Source organism: Pieris rapae, chromosome 3, assembly GCF_905147795.1.
Source record: "Pieris rapae chromosome 3, ilPieRapa1.1, whole genome shotgun sequence".
Lineage (NCBI taxonomy): Eukaryota > Metazoa > Arthropoda > Insecta > Lepidoptera > Pieridae > Pieris > Pieris rapae.
In genome coordinates, this window is record NC_059511.1 from 1,070,894 (window position 1) to 1,088,115 (window position 17,222).

Below are 17,222 nucleotides of genomic sequence, written 5' to 3' on the forward strand. Positions count from 1 at the left end.
ATCTAACATTTCTATATCTTGCGTCATCATTTGTTATTTCTTATAGGCAAGTAGGTAATTTTACTATGAGACACGATGGCATTTACTCGCCAACTCACCTTTAGACAGAATGTGAGTTGACTAAAACGTCACCATATCTAGGGCTAGAAGACCGGCAGTAGCTCTAGGCAGAAGATGAGTTGATGCTTCCAATGTAAAGTTACTACAATTGACAGCACCACAGAACAAATTCGCTCATAGCCTAGGGCTGATTGCAAATTACCGCAGAGAAAAAAAAACATCTAACATTTCTATATCTTCCGTGATCAGTTGTAATTTCTAATAGGAAAGTTGGTAATTTGACTATGATACGCGAGGGCACTTTTTCAGTCTAAAGCATGATGCCGGTTTCCTCACGATGTGATCTATCCAGAAAGTCTATTGGTCCAGGGTCCATTGGTCCTACGATTTCTGGAACACGCTAAGTCGAAAAGCCCAAAAAAATTTACATAACATTAACCAAATTTATTAGTATTTTTGCAAATAACATCCATGGCCGTATATTATTACACTTAATAACTACGAACAGTCTGAACTCGTGTCACCTCTAGTTATTTTCCTTCATATTCACCACGTTCGCAGAAAATCGCTTTGACAATAACATCACGGCTAAATATGTAAATATGTATTACACTAACATTACTCATTTACGCCGAGGTGAACTAGATATAATATCTTTTATTTCGTGGTAATACACGATATTTAAGCTTTAGCTTCAATTTATATGATTTGTTATAGCTTATAAACAAACAAACAAACAAAAATATCTTTATTCATGTAGGTAAAAAAGTACACTAATGAAAGTCAAAAAAAGAAATTTAATGTATTTAAATGCTTATAATTTTACATTTACTGCCAGTTCTAAAATCAAGGGCGTAGAAAGGAAGAGAAGAACTGGCAATAAACTCTCCGCCATTCTTTTTTTTATTGCTGTACGTTGAGGGAAAACGTGAAGAAACCGGTTTGGCTTAGACCCAAAAAGTCGACAATGTGTGTCAGGCACGGAAGGCTAATCACCAAGTAGGTGATTAGCCTTCTGTGCCTGCCTCATGTGGAACAGATGCTGGCAGCTTACAAGCCTTACAAGCATCATTTAGAACAAAAAACTGAGCGATTAAAAAGAGTGGCAGACAGTTTATTGCCAGTTCTTTACGTTCATTCTAAGCTCTTGATTTTGTACATGTAAAATAATAAAATTCGAAACATTTTTTTTTGACGTTCATAAATAAATATTTACCTAAATAAATAAATATTTACCTAAATAAATAAATATTTTTGCCTATTAGATTGACAAAATATCATGAAACAGACACAGAAATCTAAGACCTAAAAAGATTTCAGCAGCCCTGATTTAATGTTTATAAAAATTTATTTATAACGAATTTAACGGACAACAACCGTTAAAATAGTTTACTTAATTCAAATTTAAATCATGATTTTTTGTATCATTTGCATAATAAAATACGGAATAGATCTAATCACACACAACACTTGTCCTTAAGACACCAGCATCTGTATTATTCCCACATAATTCTGTCATTTTTAAACAAATTTTATAACATAAGTAAATAATTTTATTAATATCTCTAAACATAACAAACAGACAAATTAACCAATATAACAGATATAAATATAATTGTAGTTAATTCTAATATATGTACATAATAACTAACCTTTAAATTTAATAATTAAAAAATAATAATAATTTAATTATTAACCTATTAGTAATAACGATAATAATTTATGTACGTGATTTAAAAAAATAGATTTTATTATATTATTATTATTATATACGTAGCCTGTCTATGAATTGATTATCAACAAAAAGAAATGTAAGGAATACAATTAAGTAATTCCTGAAGAACATCTAAGTAAATATTCACCTGATAATATTATATATAAATTTAACCAAAAACTCGTATATTTTAAAACGTCAAGTAGTGTTTACAAACCGAAATAAGCCAGGCCGCAAGCTGTGTCGTAAAACCTGTTCTACTTGTGATTGTCGTCACAAGCAAGGTAAAAACCCAGGCCTGGAAACACCCGATTAAATAAACTAAAAACATTGCAACAACGATAAAATTCCATAGCAAAAATTAATTCCAAAGTTGAATAACTTTTCTTCGCTTCAATCGACGAATGACGTTATTAAGAGAAAAAGATGATAGCCTAACTTTGCTTTTTAGTTAATTCGTGATTCGACATCATTATTAATAAAATCAAGCATTAGCTTAAGCAAGCGATAAATGTTTTGGACTAAATTGTATCATACTTTTTGTAAACTCAAACTCAAAATGTCTTTTCATATAGGTAAAGAAGCACACTTACGAACGTCAAAAATTTTTTATTAATTCTAAATATACATTTACTACCAGTTGGCAAGTCACGGGCATAGAGCGGGCAAGAAGAAATGGGAAGAAACTTTCCGCCACTATTTTTAATCGCTAAGTTTTGAGTTTTATATAGACCTATCTATTTCGGAACCGATATTTATTTACCTTTAATAAAGTTTAAAGTTTAACATAATAAATCATTAATGAGATGATTACATTCCTTTATGAATAAAATTGAATCATTTTTATTGGATTACCACAAATTTTGGGAGTGAATCCTCCACATATGCCAATCGAGTGGAAGAGAGATAGATATATGCGGCGCAAACGTACAATGAGCGTATCGGGACAATGAATCATGCTTTTTCATGCGTACAGCCGTAGTTCGTCGATCTATTAGACGTTGTCACGTCAAAAACTTTGTTCTATGCCCAAAAATGCGAATATAAAGAGAAGGTACCGTAAGTGGTTAGTTTCGATTGCTTTTTTTGTATTTCATTACATTGCTACTTAGTAGTGGTAGAGTGAACTCATTTTTTGCACTTAGACGCTCATTCGGTCCGTTGTGCGCGAAGTCCTTGCTAATTAAGCAAACCTCCTAACTGCTTTCCTGGCCCGAAAATTTCTGTTTGTCAAGGATTGCTGTTACGAAGCCTCTTCTGACTTATTAGGCCCATTATTTTGCCTGTATCCACCAGCCGCATGTATTAAAATGGAATGGATGACACATAAAGTTGACTATAAATATATTGAGAGAAATAGCTCTAGATTTTAGATTATAAACGTGACTTTTCTTTTAATCCATTAGCATGTAACAAACTTTATTAAATTTGGATTATGTTTAAAGAACTTTATTTCTCATTACAAAATATAATGTTTTATTTACATGAGAAACTTAATGTTAATATGTATATATACGAGCGAGGTACACGTCGCCATAAGCCGTCTTAATTTTAGTCAATTGTGTTCATTCTAACATGCATCTTTACAGCCTTTTTGAATTTGTCAAACACTCAATTTGAGATGGTAATTGGTTAAATAATTGCACACCCTCATACCTTATAGATTTCTTCAAATAATTATTATTACTATATAGGCTAAGAGTATGAAGAACCTAATTGTACTAATAATTGATTAATATATATTTAATTCCCGTATATAAACTTGTTGAATGTCAACGACGTGTGCAAAGATCAAAGTTAATGTCGTCCTCACTCCTTATAATGAAGTCGTGAAGGGTAAGGTCAATATTAAGTGCCTTTAATATGGAAATTTCCGCATCGGAACTGTTCCTTTATAACTCTGTATAAAAGAATCTCTTACAAAATTTGAGAAGTGGCTTCAGCGTGCAACTGATCTGAGATTCGATGCCTGATTTATTTATTAGATTTATTACAAAATATTTGTTTTATTGAAATTTAAACTACATATTTAGGAAGCTATTTTTTTGGCGTTTTCAATGTCATTCAGCTCTTTAGCATGTTGTATGATCCCGCCGTTCATGGACACACATATTGCCAAAAGGCTCGCAAGTGCGTTGCCGGCTTTTCAAAAATTGGTACGCTCTTGTTTTGAAGGAATTTTCCTACCAATCGTATTCGAAATCGGATTTCCGAACCAATTTTTTTCGGTGTGGTGAGTGGTTCGGAATACTTCAATGGGCAACTGGTTCTCACTACCACTATGAGGAACTAGCTGTCCACTGAAGTATCGATTCAGAGCGTACCGATTTTGGCAACTTAAACATGAGCGTTCTGGCATTGTGGGTGCCCATGGGCGACTGTATCACTTAACAACAGGTGATCCTCCTGCTTTGGCCCCTGCTCTAAAGAAAGGTATTTTCATATAAAAACTAATTGTTATGTACAGTTTTTTAATATATTTTTTTAAATTATCTGTATCATGAACTGTAAACAGATAAAAGGAAGGCTGTGGCAGCCACACACAACTACAGAACGCCTTCTATAAAAAAAATATAAATGAAACTCCTTGGTATCGTAAACTTCCTGGAATTACAATCTGTGTTCTAATGACGAATTAACTCACCTTTGCCCCGTGCAATACTGTTTTACTACATTTTTTTCCCATCATTATGAGCTGCAGCAAGTTGAAAGGCTATGACGTAAAGGTATGTCCGACATGATGTAGATAAGAAGATATAATGTCCATATTATTGAATTTTACCTAATTTCGGAAGTTGTAAATGTAAAAATTAATAGCGTAATTTTGAAAATATAATCATTATTGTTTATGTAAAGTTGCGTGTAACGCAAATTGATGGTAGCATAATAAAATTTGTCGCATTATACTATTTACTGATTATCCTCAGCATAGATAGAACTGAGAAACAAACTTTGATAAAAATTGTTTTTTTTTCAGTTTGATTCTCTTAAAATATCCATCGCACTTTCCTTTGATCAATCTATTCTTTTTATATAACAGAGGGCAGGAGGCTCCTTATGTTAAGGGATACGCCATGAGTTTTCTTCAAAATAAAATTAAAAATAAATTGCACCAAATAAAGGTGATGATTGTGGACCATTCCAGAAATAATTCGCCTGAAGTGACTCAAATGCAACGTGGTCCATTTCAAAAAACGGCGGATGCATCGATGAGGCAAACGACGTACAGGCAAAAAGTTTGAGTAAAAGCATAGAAAGAGGCATAAATATATGCTATTCTAAGATGTGGCCCGGTTGGGAGACGGCCTCCTCCAACTTGGCCAACCCTATTTTATCTTTGGCTGTCACTATCAATTTTACACATTCACATCGGCCCTCTTTTGAGTACAATAAAATTCAGTTACAACCTTATTCTTGTATGAGCTTGCTTATAAGTACACAAAACAATTTGTTTTTCAAACATTTTCTATAGTGTTCTACGGTATTCCGGTAAGTTGACTATTTCATAGGATGAATGAATGATGAATAGGGAAAATAAGCAGAATTGTCCATGGACACCTAGACACTAAAGGTTGACAACGCACCCACGAAAAATGGGTGTCTATGGGCTGCGATTACTGCCCTTTTTGGGCGCCCCGCAGATTGCCCCCTCGTATTATATTTTAAAAAAACTATTACGCCAGGTACATCGTAGTAAGTACAAAACAAACGTGTTAGTTATTCTTATTTGGCGTGACAAGATAAAAATCTTTTTGTTTTAAATTATTTTACATAGAATAAAATAGAATAATATTTTACATAGAAAAAAACGACACTTAGAATAGAAAAAAAGCATTTAATACATTTAAAATTATATTACAACGCGTTGTGCGCGTTTATCATAAAAATTTACTCCCATTTTTTTTCCGTAACGCGCCAAAAGAAACTTCAAAAATATATCCGCCACTTCTCTTAGTTATTTTAAGCAAGACGTTAGGGGTTGACAAGTCCTCAGAGAGAAGAAGGTATTGGGTAAAAATCCTCATAATATTAATTCTCCTTATACCTATAAAATTCCAATTCAATAAAACATTTATTCATGTAGGTAATATATTGTACACTTATGAACGTCAAAAAGAAATATACATTGAATGCTTCTAATTTTACATTGACTGCCAGTTCTCAAGTCAAGGGCATAGAACAGAAAAGAAGAACTGGCAATAAACTCACTAAAATATCGTGGTCCCAAAAATCACATACTCAACCAAATTGTTTGTCGTTTTAGTTACTTGGTTCACATGAAGGTTAAAATAATGTTTCTGTTTTCACAGGCGCTATTAATGTATGTTAATATTTATAGAACAATATGAAGATCCTAGCTGTTTTGTCACTGATATTTGCAATCTGTTCTTGTGAAAATACAACTTATACAACCAAGTATGACGATGTGAATCTGGATGAGGTATTAGCAAGTGACAGATTGCTGACTGGGTACATCAACTGTCTTCTAGATAATGGGCCCTGTACGCCCGATGCTAAGGAATTGAGAAGTATTTTTTATTTATTTTACTACGTATTATTTTGGTATAGTCTTAAATGAACTTTCAACTTACTATGTCGAAATAATACAAATATAATCTAAGACATCATAAATAAATAAAAACGCAGTGTAAAAATCGAAATATTTAATCTTATTTGAATAGTAACACATTTTTAAACCTTTATAATGTGCGATTTATTTTTTGTCGTGATAGTAATATTGAATACTCAGATTTTACAGTCCCTTTTTTATCATAGGAAACCTTCCTGATGCTATACAAAATGACTGCCAGAAGTGTACTGAGCATCAACGAGAGGGTGCTGATAAAGTGATGCAGTTCATCATAGACAATAGACCTGAAGATTGGCAAACCTTGGAGGAAAAGTATGTCTTTAATTGTTTTCATATAATATAGGAGTTGTTTTCCAGGTAACTCAAAAGTTTTAAACCAATGCTCTTTTACGCTTTTATAAGAAGCTGTTGAAATAACAACACAACAGTTGGTTATTTATCAATATATAGATATCGTAATTTTTATAGCAGTATTGGCTTAGTTTCAGCGTGCGAATTTCATCTCTGAGGTCGTAGGTTTGATCCCCGGCTGTGAAATTTACGTCTGTGTGCGTTTAACATCCATTCAAATGATAAAGGAAAACATCGTAAGGAACCGGCTTGCCTTAGACAAAATTGGATGGCGTCTGTTACACTGAAGGCGGATCGGATCACCTTTATTAGTAGTATTTACAAGTGATCACGAAACAGATACAGAAATCTGAGGCCGAGACTTAAAATTTAAAAAATTGCAAAATAAAAGATTTTTAAAATAGTAATTTCTCTGAATTAAGCATATAATATTTTGTTACTGTTACTCGTGTTATATTCCAAAAAAAACAACAATTATTTAACTAAGCAAGGTTAATAAAACTATCTGTTTTCAGATTCAATGCTGACGGTAGTTACAGGCTTCAGTACTTATCGAGGAAAACCTTAAACTCGACCGAGCCGCCAATCAATGAATAAAATAATAGACAGACATTAAGTTGTTCAATTTATTGGTAAAAAAATGTTTGTAGAATAAATAGTATTGGGACAGCACTTGAAGTTGTATTTTAAATAGTTATTTTTAAAGAAAATACACTTTATCGGATAGAAGGCATGAAAAGCTAATCATCGCAAATGAAGTCGCATCGTTAGTTCTTAATATTGCCTTCTATTTAGTAACGTGTACTTTTTTTTTATGACATCTGTTACAATCAACAAATATAAAACCTACAATATTTAAAATGAACAACGCTATATAAATACAATAATTGCGAATATTTTTTGTCAGGCGCTATATAAATTGCAACGAAACAATATCTAGCAATTGCTTACATACACTGACATATTCTATATATTTATTTTATTACTAAGACCTACACAAATACTTTAAATGAGCGAACAGGCAAAAATTTTGATAAAATTCATACTGCCATTAACAACGACATAAGTTTGTCGCAGGCGTTAAGAAATTGGTACAGTATTGACATTTTTGATGATGGTCTCAAACGAAAAATGTGCCGGCTTACACGGTAGAAATTTTGTATTCTGACTCGAAGATAAAAGTCAACTGCAGGTCCAAACAATAAATTCAAACGAACTTTACGAAGAAGTTTCACTTCTGACATGTGTACTTTGTACGAACGCACTTTTCTTTTAATATATTATATCAGGTGTCAAACGGATGGCTTATCTGAGGATATGATGGTGATACCGCCGCCCATCGACAATTATATTGTCTCGGCAGTGGACGGCCTTTTAAGTATTGGTGCGCTCTTTTTTTCGAGGACCAATAGTTGAATTGGTTTAAAAATACTTCAGAAGTTGATTCCACATAGCGGTAGTACGCGGTAAAAACTGCACTAAGAAAGACTCAGATCTGGAAAGACGGACGTCGAGGTGATACGGGTGGTATTTCGTATTCTGCCCTGTCCGATGATGCAACTCAGCAGGTATTCATTCAAACTCCCCTGAACACTCACCATGGTAAATGCGGTAAATGATGCAGAGACTAAACATGTCTACGCAAGAGATCTAGCCGCTCTGAAAGTGCCTGGTCGTCGACCAAGACATCTAAGCACACTTAGTATTTCACTTTAATATGTGCAAAGAAATTTGTTGAAAAAAATAAAAAAAATTAATTTTGCAGTTTTTAATTTTATTCTTTTGTTTTTCTTTTAAATGACACTTTGTCTTTTAATGCTTGTTTTCTGTTTTTTATTTAATGTGTGTAATCTGTTTTGGCTTTGTGTATTGTATTTGTGTTTTGTATAATAATATGTGTTAAGTAGCTGTTGATTACTTATTATTAAATAAATAAATAAAAACAATGATCAATGTTGTTTAAAAAACACACTTGTGAAGAGTGTATATTTACATACATACTAAATTACTAATCGTAATTAACTCTCTCTACGACATATCTCTTAACTCTAACTTTTACACCTGGCATAGTGTATCTATTTCTAGAATTAACTACATCTTCGGCTCGTCCAACAATTTTATATTTATAATTTTCTCTTTTTGCGGGCTTTTTCTCAGGAAAAATTTGTAATGAAGACCTGAAAATTTAATTGTTTAATGTTATATTCTTTACATATAAACTATCCTAAATTAAAGATAAAGACAGTTTGATTCGATAGTAGAAATGTTAAACAATACTATCCTAACAATATATCTGTACGAACCTTCTTCAGGCTAGGTTCATACACCCAGAATTTCTTAGTTTTATAAGCGTAACAATTTTTTTATATTGTGATGCAACGAAGTGTTAATTAATAAAATAAATAAATAGATATAAAAACAAAATTAATTATCAAATAAAGTTATCTAACATTACCGTACTGTATAGCTATTTTTATGTTAGTACCCACAAATGTAAATGTGTTAAGAAGGAAGAAAATACATACACTATCCAAGAATCCTTTGAATTTTCTGCAGACCATCGTACCTTGTCAGGAACAATTTCCAAGCTGAAGGATCGTGCGCCATCATTGAAGCAACCACTCTACCCGCTTTTTCCTTTTGCTCTTTCGAACATTTCGCACAATCATCTTTTAAAGCCTCTATTAAAACACCTAAAACAATTTGCAACAATTAAAAAAAATTAAAAAAAAACAATATGTACTTAGGTTTTCTCCTATCGTAAGATCTGTCTTTATATTTCATATAGGAGCCAAATCATCTATGTACATCCCGATCATTTCATAGTTGGAGTGTAAATCTTAAAAATACGGTTTATATACCTATAAATCTTATACAATATAATAATATAAACATACTCTTCATCTCGCGCATACTCTTTGAGCAATATCTATCAACAGACATCAAGCATTTGACGTCCCCTGCTGGCAACGGAGGCAGGGCTTCGTTTAAATTGAACCTATTCTTCAGAGCGTTCATTTTCTCTTCATTTTTCACCACCTCGTTGTACACCTGAAAATCTTCGTCTCCATACACTAAATTATACCCAACACTTGTAACACCATCACTCATTATTCTATCGATGCCTGGGGCTGTTATTTCAGCTGATAGTAATCGTAGGAGGCTCAAAAATGCTAATAAGCTCCACATTTTGAGTGCGACTTGGGGTAAGTTTGGTAAAGTAATGATGGTGATGAGGATTCGATTGACGTAATGACATAAGATGTATTGCTTTCACCTTGTCGGTATGCTAAAGATTGACAGAGGTGAGTAACTATTGGGATTTTATTTTGTACCAGCTGCCAATGCGAATTTCGTTTCGATTTTTTTAGTCTAACATTTTTACGTATGGAACATTTGTTGTTTTAATAAAGATTGGGCGTTAAGTTTTTCCTAACAGTTTTAAAAGTTCTTCATAAAAGCCATAAGAGTTAAATAAAAAAATTAAGAAAAGTACCCGAATTGGCAATTAATTAGATTTTACATTATTTTGGTAATAGTTAGTGTTACACGTTATATTATGTTCTTTGTTGTTAATTATGTATTCACGTCTTGTACTTTACCCTCTGTAGATGTTTTATTTATTGTTCCATATATGGGCGATAAGGCCGCCCATTGCCCAATAACTTTTATAACTTACTTCTTTATATGTATGTATTTGTATATAGTAATGCAGTTTAAATAAAAAAAATAATAAATAAAAAATCCTAAGCTAAACAGTGAAAAACATTTTGTGGATTAAAGTCACAAATTTATGTACCAAATATTCAAGCAAATGGAAAGAAATTGGTTTTACCTAGCACTACCTAGTATGTTTTGTTTATATCTACTTACTTTTTTTAAAAGGTTGTCTAGCCCTGTTGTTTGTTTTATTCAGGGCGCACGATGTACGATTAAACAATCAACCTTCGTACGTGTGGCCGTAAATTCAAAACGTAAGTGCACAATAGCATTCTCGAGTGATTCATTACAATTGATAGATGGCATTCTAAATATTATCAATCTCTTTACTGCGGTAATAGATTACAACTGCTCCGCGCATTTGCGCTGGAACGCAATTCTTTATCTCAGTTTAGGCTTTGTCAATTTCCTACCTGACTTTGAACGTGAAGGTGATTTACTATTCTATATATAAATATATAATCATATTATAGAATACCTATGTGATTCTGTCGTCCGCCATTTAGTGCAAATGTCACTTGCGTCTGTAATCTAAGAATTAGATACTGGCGGCCGCAAAGATGTCATAAAGTTCTTCATTGAAGCGAATACGTCAAATATAAAACAAATAACAATACAGATTTCTATGCCCTTTAAATCGATAAGTTTTCCACAGTATCGAACCACGCTATATTACTAATCTATAATACAAATCATAACTAGCAATTTATAAATGTCGATAATACAATTACGAAATATGTTGCCTATTATTTTACATCTGGCGTTAAAAATAGATTAAAATGGTTTTTGGCATTTAGTAGCTTCTGACATTTTGACAGCGTTATTGTAAATAGCGCTTAGCTTGAATTAAGCATTTCTTAAAGTAGACGTGTTTTTTTTACTATTTATTTATATTTTTTTACTATATAACTTGTTCTAGTTCAAAGGAATTGTTCTATTTCATTATTTTATTAAAATTATTGCCTATGCTGTATGCAGCTAACCCTTATTGTATTTCCCCATACATGTTGGAACAGATTTGATATCTAGTAATCTAACATATCTAGTATAACCAACTTACTAAATATAAAGTAAAATAAAAGTAAATAAAACAATAAAAAATTATAAACATTTATTTCCTTAACAACTCCTCCATTTTCTTAGACGCTAGTGACATGTCCAGTTTATTATCAGACGTTTTACTCAATATACCTAGTAAAGCTCTCAAAACTTTCACCTTCCCATCTCTAAACTGTTTAACTAACTTTGGATTATCTTCGATAACCCTCCTACATTGCTCTGTTATCTCTTCCCCATCTGTGACAAGGGACCATCCCTTCTCATTCACTATTGCAACTGGAGATTTACTATTACCTATAATTTCTTCCAGAACACTACGACAAATATCCAAGTTAATTTTCTTTTGTAGAAGCAAGTCAGTTAGTTCGTCTAACTGCTCCATATTTATTGTACAGTCGTTGACATCGATTTTCCGTTTATTAAGTACAGTCAGGAGATCATTTAATAAGAGATTGGCGACTTTTGTTGGATTTCTCTTCTCGTTCATCAAACTGTTAAAGAAATCAAACAGAGTCGGTTCGTTGACGAGTTGTATTGCTATTTCTGGACGGAGATCATGTATTTCGATCAATTTCGTTCTCGATTGTGCTGGTAATTCTGGTATTCTATCATTGATTAATGGTACGCTTATGATGTCTTTTGTGTCTTCTCTTGTCGTTAAATTAACACGGAGAGGCGGTAAATTTGGTTCAGGCATATATCTGAAAACAAAACCTTTATTAAGGGTATATGATAATATATGTAACCTCTTTATAACGATAAACTCTGTATAACGTTAAAATACACAATTTGGTTAGTTTAACACATAACCCATTCATTAATTCAATCTTTATAACGCAACGCTCTCTATTACGAAGAAATATTTGAACAACATACATTATTGTAATTGTTTTTATAATCACATTACAAAACTAAAAAAATTGAGGTGCCGAAATTTCTAAAAGGCACCAGAGGTCATAAACAGCCTCGCCTTTGTTATTGTTAATTGCATTAACACGTGTGCCATTATTCTTAGATTACATTGCCTGTAGGAAATTTTGGTCAGTTGCTAAACGCACCATTGGTATCTATTATCTATTATAGTGAGGGGCAGAGTGACGTTTCGATCGCGTGATTGGTAAATCATTTGACATTTGGGTCCCGCGCGCCGATACGATGCTCAAGAAGTTTGCCGGTATCTGTATTTATTATCCATTTGTTTTTACAGATGTTCATTTAATTTTGTTCGTTAGTCTGTGGAAAATCCGCTAGTTTTGTTTGTATGTGTTAGTCATTTTAATTTGAATACGAAAAAGAAGACTAGGCTGTATGGACTAAAGTCCTTTCCCATTAGGGATTAATTGAAAAAACAAACTCTAAATGTTGATTCTTAAATTATTTAACTTTTTTGCACAAAATTTTATTTAAGAGGGCATAGAGCATGACTGTAAGCTCTTACAGGAGGCCTATAGTCCAATACAAGCTGTAAAATATGTTCACATTTGTATGTTCTAGGGATTGATTTACTGTAATTTATCTCCCCCCCACTCCTTTTGTCAGCTAAATTATTAAGCGAAGCTCTCAAAAACAATAGTATATAGACATATTAATTTTTTGTGGGAATCCTCGGAAATGCAATTCGTTATAAAGCATAGACAATGCGTGGGTATATGTGTAAAAAGTAAATAATTACGGTTGACGTAATCACGAAATAACAAAATCAAATACATATATAATATTTGAGCGGCCTCCTAGGATAAGTATTTTACAGCAATAAAGGCTATTATTAGTATTATTATTATTACTGTTACATTTGGGTAAATATTTTGTCACCTACCTGTAATCTTGGACAACTTCCTTGTCTCGCATTGGTACTGTGACCTTGGCAGCGGCATCCCACATTCTGGTCTCGTTGATAATAGTCCCACCATCTTCGAGTACTGACCGCTGCCGATCAATTTCATATCGCACCGCACTGGCCACACCGCGGATGGAGCCAATATTTTTTATCTGAAGTAAAAGTTTAAGAAATTTTAGGAGCCCATGATTCTCGAAAAACGATTTTTAGATGACCCAGAACAGTCAAGGTGCCGTTAAAAATTAAAACATATGTACAACAAAAAAGACACAACACTGAGAGATGAAGAATTTATCTGATAGACAATTTTCAATCTTTTTAAGGCAACTAGGCAATGCCTTGTACGAAACAAAGGGGAAAAAATCTCATATAGCGGGAAATTAAATCCAGTTGGTACGGAACAATTAATACTAAAATATGAAACTGATGATTACAATAACTTATTTTGACATTAAAATTGAGATTAATATAACAGATGTCACATTAACAAAATCAATAAAATTGTGCCTTCATTTCGGCTTTCAATTCTTAAAACCAAGCTTTATAGTAACCAATAAGTAGCAATCACAGTGGATTTATGTGTTAAAACTATTACTGTATTTGTTGAACTGTTTCATAAATATTAGGTAAGGTTAAGGTTGAGATCGGTGGACTCAGTTGCCACACTTGACTCTCACTAGATCCATTGTGCATACTTATAATACATTTTACTTATTTATAATTTTAAAAATTATTACTATTAGCTATTATTTGATTTGAGAACTGGCGGTAAATGTAAAATTAGAAGCATTTAATGTATATTTCTTTTTTTGACGTTCATAAGTGTACAGTATGTTACCTACATGAACAAATGATTTAGAATTGAATTGAATTATACATTTAACGAGCAGTAGATAAGTTTTTCACATGAAGCTTTAGAATCATTATAACATATAGGACTGTAACAAAGTAATTATTTACTTGGCTACATAGCCATGTGAATGCTGAGGCAAACCAACTTCTTGACATGTCAGGTATAAGACCATAGTAACTTAATGTAGTGAATATAAGTGCAAGTGCGGTATCTCAGACATATGAACTTAGTGTCAAAATATTATAGAACACTAAGACTGTTAATGAACATATTAAGTCAACATAATATTACTTATTTTATTTATATTTTAATTTTGTTGTAATATAAAAAAATGTACTTTATAAATTTTAAATTTTATGGCTGGATTCACTCTCCATTTGATAGATCCTGTACTGAGTACTGAGATTAACCCTTAAACAACTAAATAGGTTTGTAAAATTACCTCAGTCCGTGTTGATAGTGGATCGCCTTCTCTTCGTATAGAAACATTAGCATCTACTCTCAGAGCACCTTCTTCCATACGACCAGAACATACACCCAGGCGTTGTACAATTAATACCAATTCTTTTACTAAAGCTGCAGCTTCTTCTCCATCCTGGAAAAAGAATTAATTATTTTCTAAATATGATTGTGTTAATAGCTGAAGTAGCACTGTTTATTATTGTGCCTCATCAATAAGTACACTAATGACTTTATTATATTTAATAGAAAGACAACTTTAACATAGACACAATACTTAAGTTATTGAGCTAGCCAGGCCTGCCATCTTATGATTTATATAAACTAACTCCAAAGTTCTTACAGAACAATAATAGTCTAGAAATAGGAAAAACTAACACAACAAAATTTAGGATAGAAATTTAATTACTAACAAAACTAACACTAGTATGTAAGTAAACTTAATCAATGTAACTTGTTCTGCTGTAAGAATTAAAAGGCTTTTTTATTTTTATTATAACTCCAAAATTATAGTAGTTATAATAGTTCTAATACTGGTCATTTTAAAAAAGACAACTTTAAATTTTATTGTATTTGATACTTTAAGTACAATCAACATCATCAGCTTTTATGACTATTTGTTTTACAACCAAATACAAGTAGTTCCTTCGATGTTGATTCAACAGAGTGTAAAATCTAAACTATTAGAAATAGATTTAGCAGTTTGGATTTTATGGTCTAGTTATTTTAAAATTGAGTATTCATTATAGATGATATATTCACCTCTAAATCTGGTTCAAAGACAATTTCTATAAGCGGTGCACCAGCTCTATTAAGATCTACAAGACTTTGTTTTAATTCTATGTCATGAAGTGATTTACCACTATCTTGCTCCAATTGTATTTGTTTAATCAATGATCTTTTGTTATATGGCTTTTTATGAACTCCTGGTGTATATACCTGAAAAAAAAAACATATTATGTATTAATATAATCAAAACATGGAATCTGATTTTGTTGAGATACTTAAACAATTGGCAGGTGTATATTTGTCAGTATGTGAATATAATTTTATGAAGCTGAACCACAAATAAGAACTTGGTTAAAATAATATCAACTTTGATAAAAACCCAGAAGTGTTGAAATATTAATATTTAACATTTTATGCCATATACCTGAAAATTAATAACACCATCATTAGCTAAAGGAGCTCTCTGTTGTGTTATTTGATATCCTGCAGGCAAATCGGCATAGAAATAATGTTTTCTATCAAAACTAGAGACTTCATTAACTCGACATGAAAATGCTAATGCAGCTAACACACCAAGTTCAACGCATTTTCTATTTAGTACAGGTAATGTGCCAGGTATAGCAGCATCAAATAGGGACACACAGTTATTAACTAATCCTCCAAAAGTATTTTGGGCGCCGGAGAATAACTTTGATTCTGTATTTAGCTGAGCGTGAACTTCTAATCCCACGACACTTTGCCATTTCTTTGCAATTTGCGATGAGTAACGCTTATGTATATTTAAATACTTATATAATAACTTAGACCTCATTTTATCTGATAAAAAAATTATACCATATTAATATTTGTTTGTTTTTAAACGTAGGTTAACATTACAAAATTGAATGTAATAAAACTTTAAACTATCAAACAGACAATCACCTGATTGATATGTCAATTGACAATGACAATCAGTTCGGCAAATCGAGTAGCCAAGAGGCGCTAAACCATACCAACTTGCGACGTCACAACTGTCAAATTAATTTTTACCGCCATTATAGAATTCTTAATTCTATTTAGTAAACTTTGTGATCAACAATACCTAATTTTGTTTATTGATAAAACCTAATTACCATGAACTCGTATATTTATTAAATTCGTTATGACGATTAAAAATCTCTCTCGATGACACGGATAATTTATTAAAAAAAAATATCTTGTTATGAACAAAGCTTTGAATTTTATATGCCTTTTTATTTATGTAAAAAGAAAACAAAAACAAATTTTAGGTGAGTTATAAAGTCTCAAAATAATTTTACCATCTATACAGATATACCATATTATGTTAAAACTGTTCATTAATATGTCTATAAATATTCATTTGGAGCAATATCTGCTTTAATTATATTTGAATAAAAATTCGCTAAACAGCTGCCAGCCTAATAAGAATAAATGTTATAATTATTTATTTACACAAATTATTTTACTCTTAACACTCACCATTAAATGCTGTCGTCAAGATGGTGAAAGTTGCATATATAAAGGTTAAATATTTCACTTAATAAACGAATATAAATATTCATATTATATAAACTAAAATTGCATTGATTTCCCTTAAAACTAAAACCTTAAAACTTAATTACTATCACAATTTTATTCATAATTAACTACGACACAAGCCCCGTCACAACTTCGAAAAGGAAAGAAAATAGGTATAATACTATAAATGCCAACGTGACCTCGGCAATGGAGTACATTTTAATTGTTAAAAAGTGAAGCGCAATAAAGACGAGGTTACCGAACGGAAAATTAAATTATACAGGTGCGTGCGATCAATATCAATCACTGGTTAGGAATGAGTGCGAACTGC

General features: G+C 32.0%; 3 protein-coding genes across 4 annotated transcripts; 1 reads left to right on the forward strand and 2 right to left on the reverse strand.

The window, feature by feature from the left end:
- The first annotated feature begins 6,118 nt into the window (after nucleotides 1-6,118).
- Nucleotides 6,119-8,457, forward strand: LOC110991529 (ejaculatory bulb-specific protein 3-like). The gene is made up of 3 exons (XM_045634543.1): nucleotides 6,119-6,303; nucleotides 6,551-6,677; nucleotides 7,232-8,457. The coding sequence occupies exons 1-3, from the start codon at nucleotides 6,120-6,122 to the stop codon at nucleotides 7,311-7,313; spliced, it is 393 nt and encodes a 130-aa protein (XP_045490499.1). The 5' UTR covers nucleotide 6,119; the 3' UTR covers nucleotides 7,314-8,457.
- Nucleotides 8,458-8,859: 402 nt separating this feature from the next.
- Nucleotides 8,860-9,973, reverse strand: LOC110991522 (ejaculatory bulb-specific protein 3). The gene is made up of 3 exons (XM_045634542.1): nucleotides 9,614-9,973; nucleotides 9,242-9,409; nucleotides 8,860-8,893 (listed from the first exon to the last, which is right to left on the reverse strand). Exons 1-2 carry the CDS (start codon nucleotides 9,903-9,905, stop codon nucleotides 9,243-9,245), a joined length of 459 nt encoding a protein of 152 aa, XP_045490498.1. The 5' UTR covers nucleotides 9,906-9,973; the 3' UTR covers nucleotides 8,860-8,893; nucleotide 9,242.
- A 1,560-nt stretch (nucleotides 9,974-11,533) lies between these two features.
- LOC110991513 (glutamyl-tRNA(Gln) amidotransferase subunit B, mitochondrial) lies at nucleotides 11,534-17,222 on the reverse strand. 2 transcript variants are annotated; one of them, XM_022256885.2, is made up of 6 exons: nucleotides 16,853-17,222; nucleotides 15,798-16,189; nucleotides 15,407-15,583; nucleotides 14,628-14,780; nucleotides 13,312-13,484; nucleotides 11,534-12,196 (listed from the first exon to the last, which is right to left on the reverse strand). In XM_022256885.2, exons 2-6 carry the CDS (start codon nucleotides 16,182-16,184, stop codon nucleotides 11,548-11,550), a joined length of 1,539 nt encoding a protein of 512 aa, XP_022112577.2. In that variant the 5' UTR covers nucleotides 16,185-16,189; nucleotides 16,853-17,222; the 3' UTR covers nucleotides 11,534-11,547. The 2 variants fall into 2 exon arrangements, with proteins under 2 accessions (XP_022112577.2, XP_045490541.1); XM_045634585.1 differs by lacking the exon at nucleotides 15,798-16,189 and having other exon boundaries at nucleotides 16,853-17,219.

What these genes read in the sequence shown, in the direction of transcription:
- LOC110991529 (XM_045634543.1), top strand. Translation starts at nt 6,120, where the DNA reads ATGAAGATCCTAGCTGTTTTGTCACTGATATTTGCAATCTGTTCTTGT. An exon ending in CGATGCTAAGGAATTGAGAA is followed by an intron (nt 6,304 to 6,550) that starts GTATTTTTTATT and finishes TTTTTATCATAG; the next exon opens with GAAACCTTCCTGATGCTATA. An exon ending in TGGCAAACCTTGGAGGAAAA is followed by an intron (nt 6,678 to 7,231) that starts GTATGTCTTTAA and finishes ATCTGTTTTCAG; the next exon opens with ATTCAATGCTGACGGTAGTT.
- LOC110991522 (XM_045634542.1), bottom strand. Translation starts at nt 9,905, where the DNA reads ATGTGGAGCTTATTAGCATTTTTGAGCCTCCTACGATTACTATCAGCT. An exon ending in GAGTATGCGCGAGATGAAGA is followed by an intron (nt 9,410 to 9,613) that starts GTATGTTTATAT and finishes AAATTGTTTTAG; the next exon opens with GTGTTTTAATAGAGGCTTTA.
- LOC110991513 (XM_022256885.2), bottom strand. Translation starts at nt 16,184, where the DNA reads ATGAGGTCTAAGTTATTATATAAGTATTTAAATATACATAAGCGTTAC. An exon ending in TCTTTGAACCAGATTTAGAG is followed by an intron (nt 14,781 to 15,406) that starts GTGAATATATCA and finishes TTCTTTTTCCAG; the next exon opens with GATGGAGAAGAAGCTGCAGC. An exon ending in CACTATCAACACGGACTGAG is followed by an intron (nt 13,485 to 14,627) that starts GTAATTTTACAA and finishes CTTTTACTTCAG; the next exon opens with ATAAAAAATATTGGCTCCAT.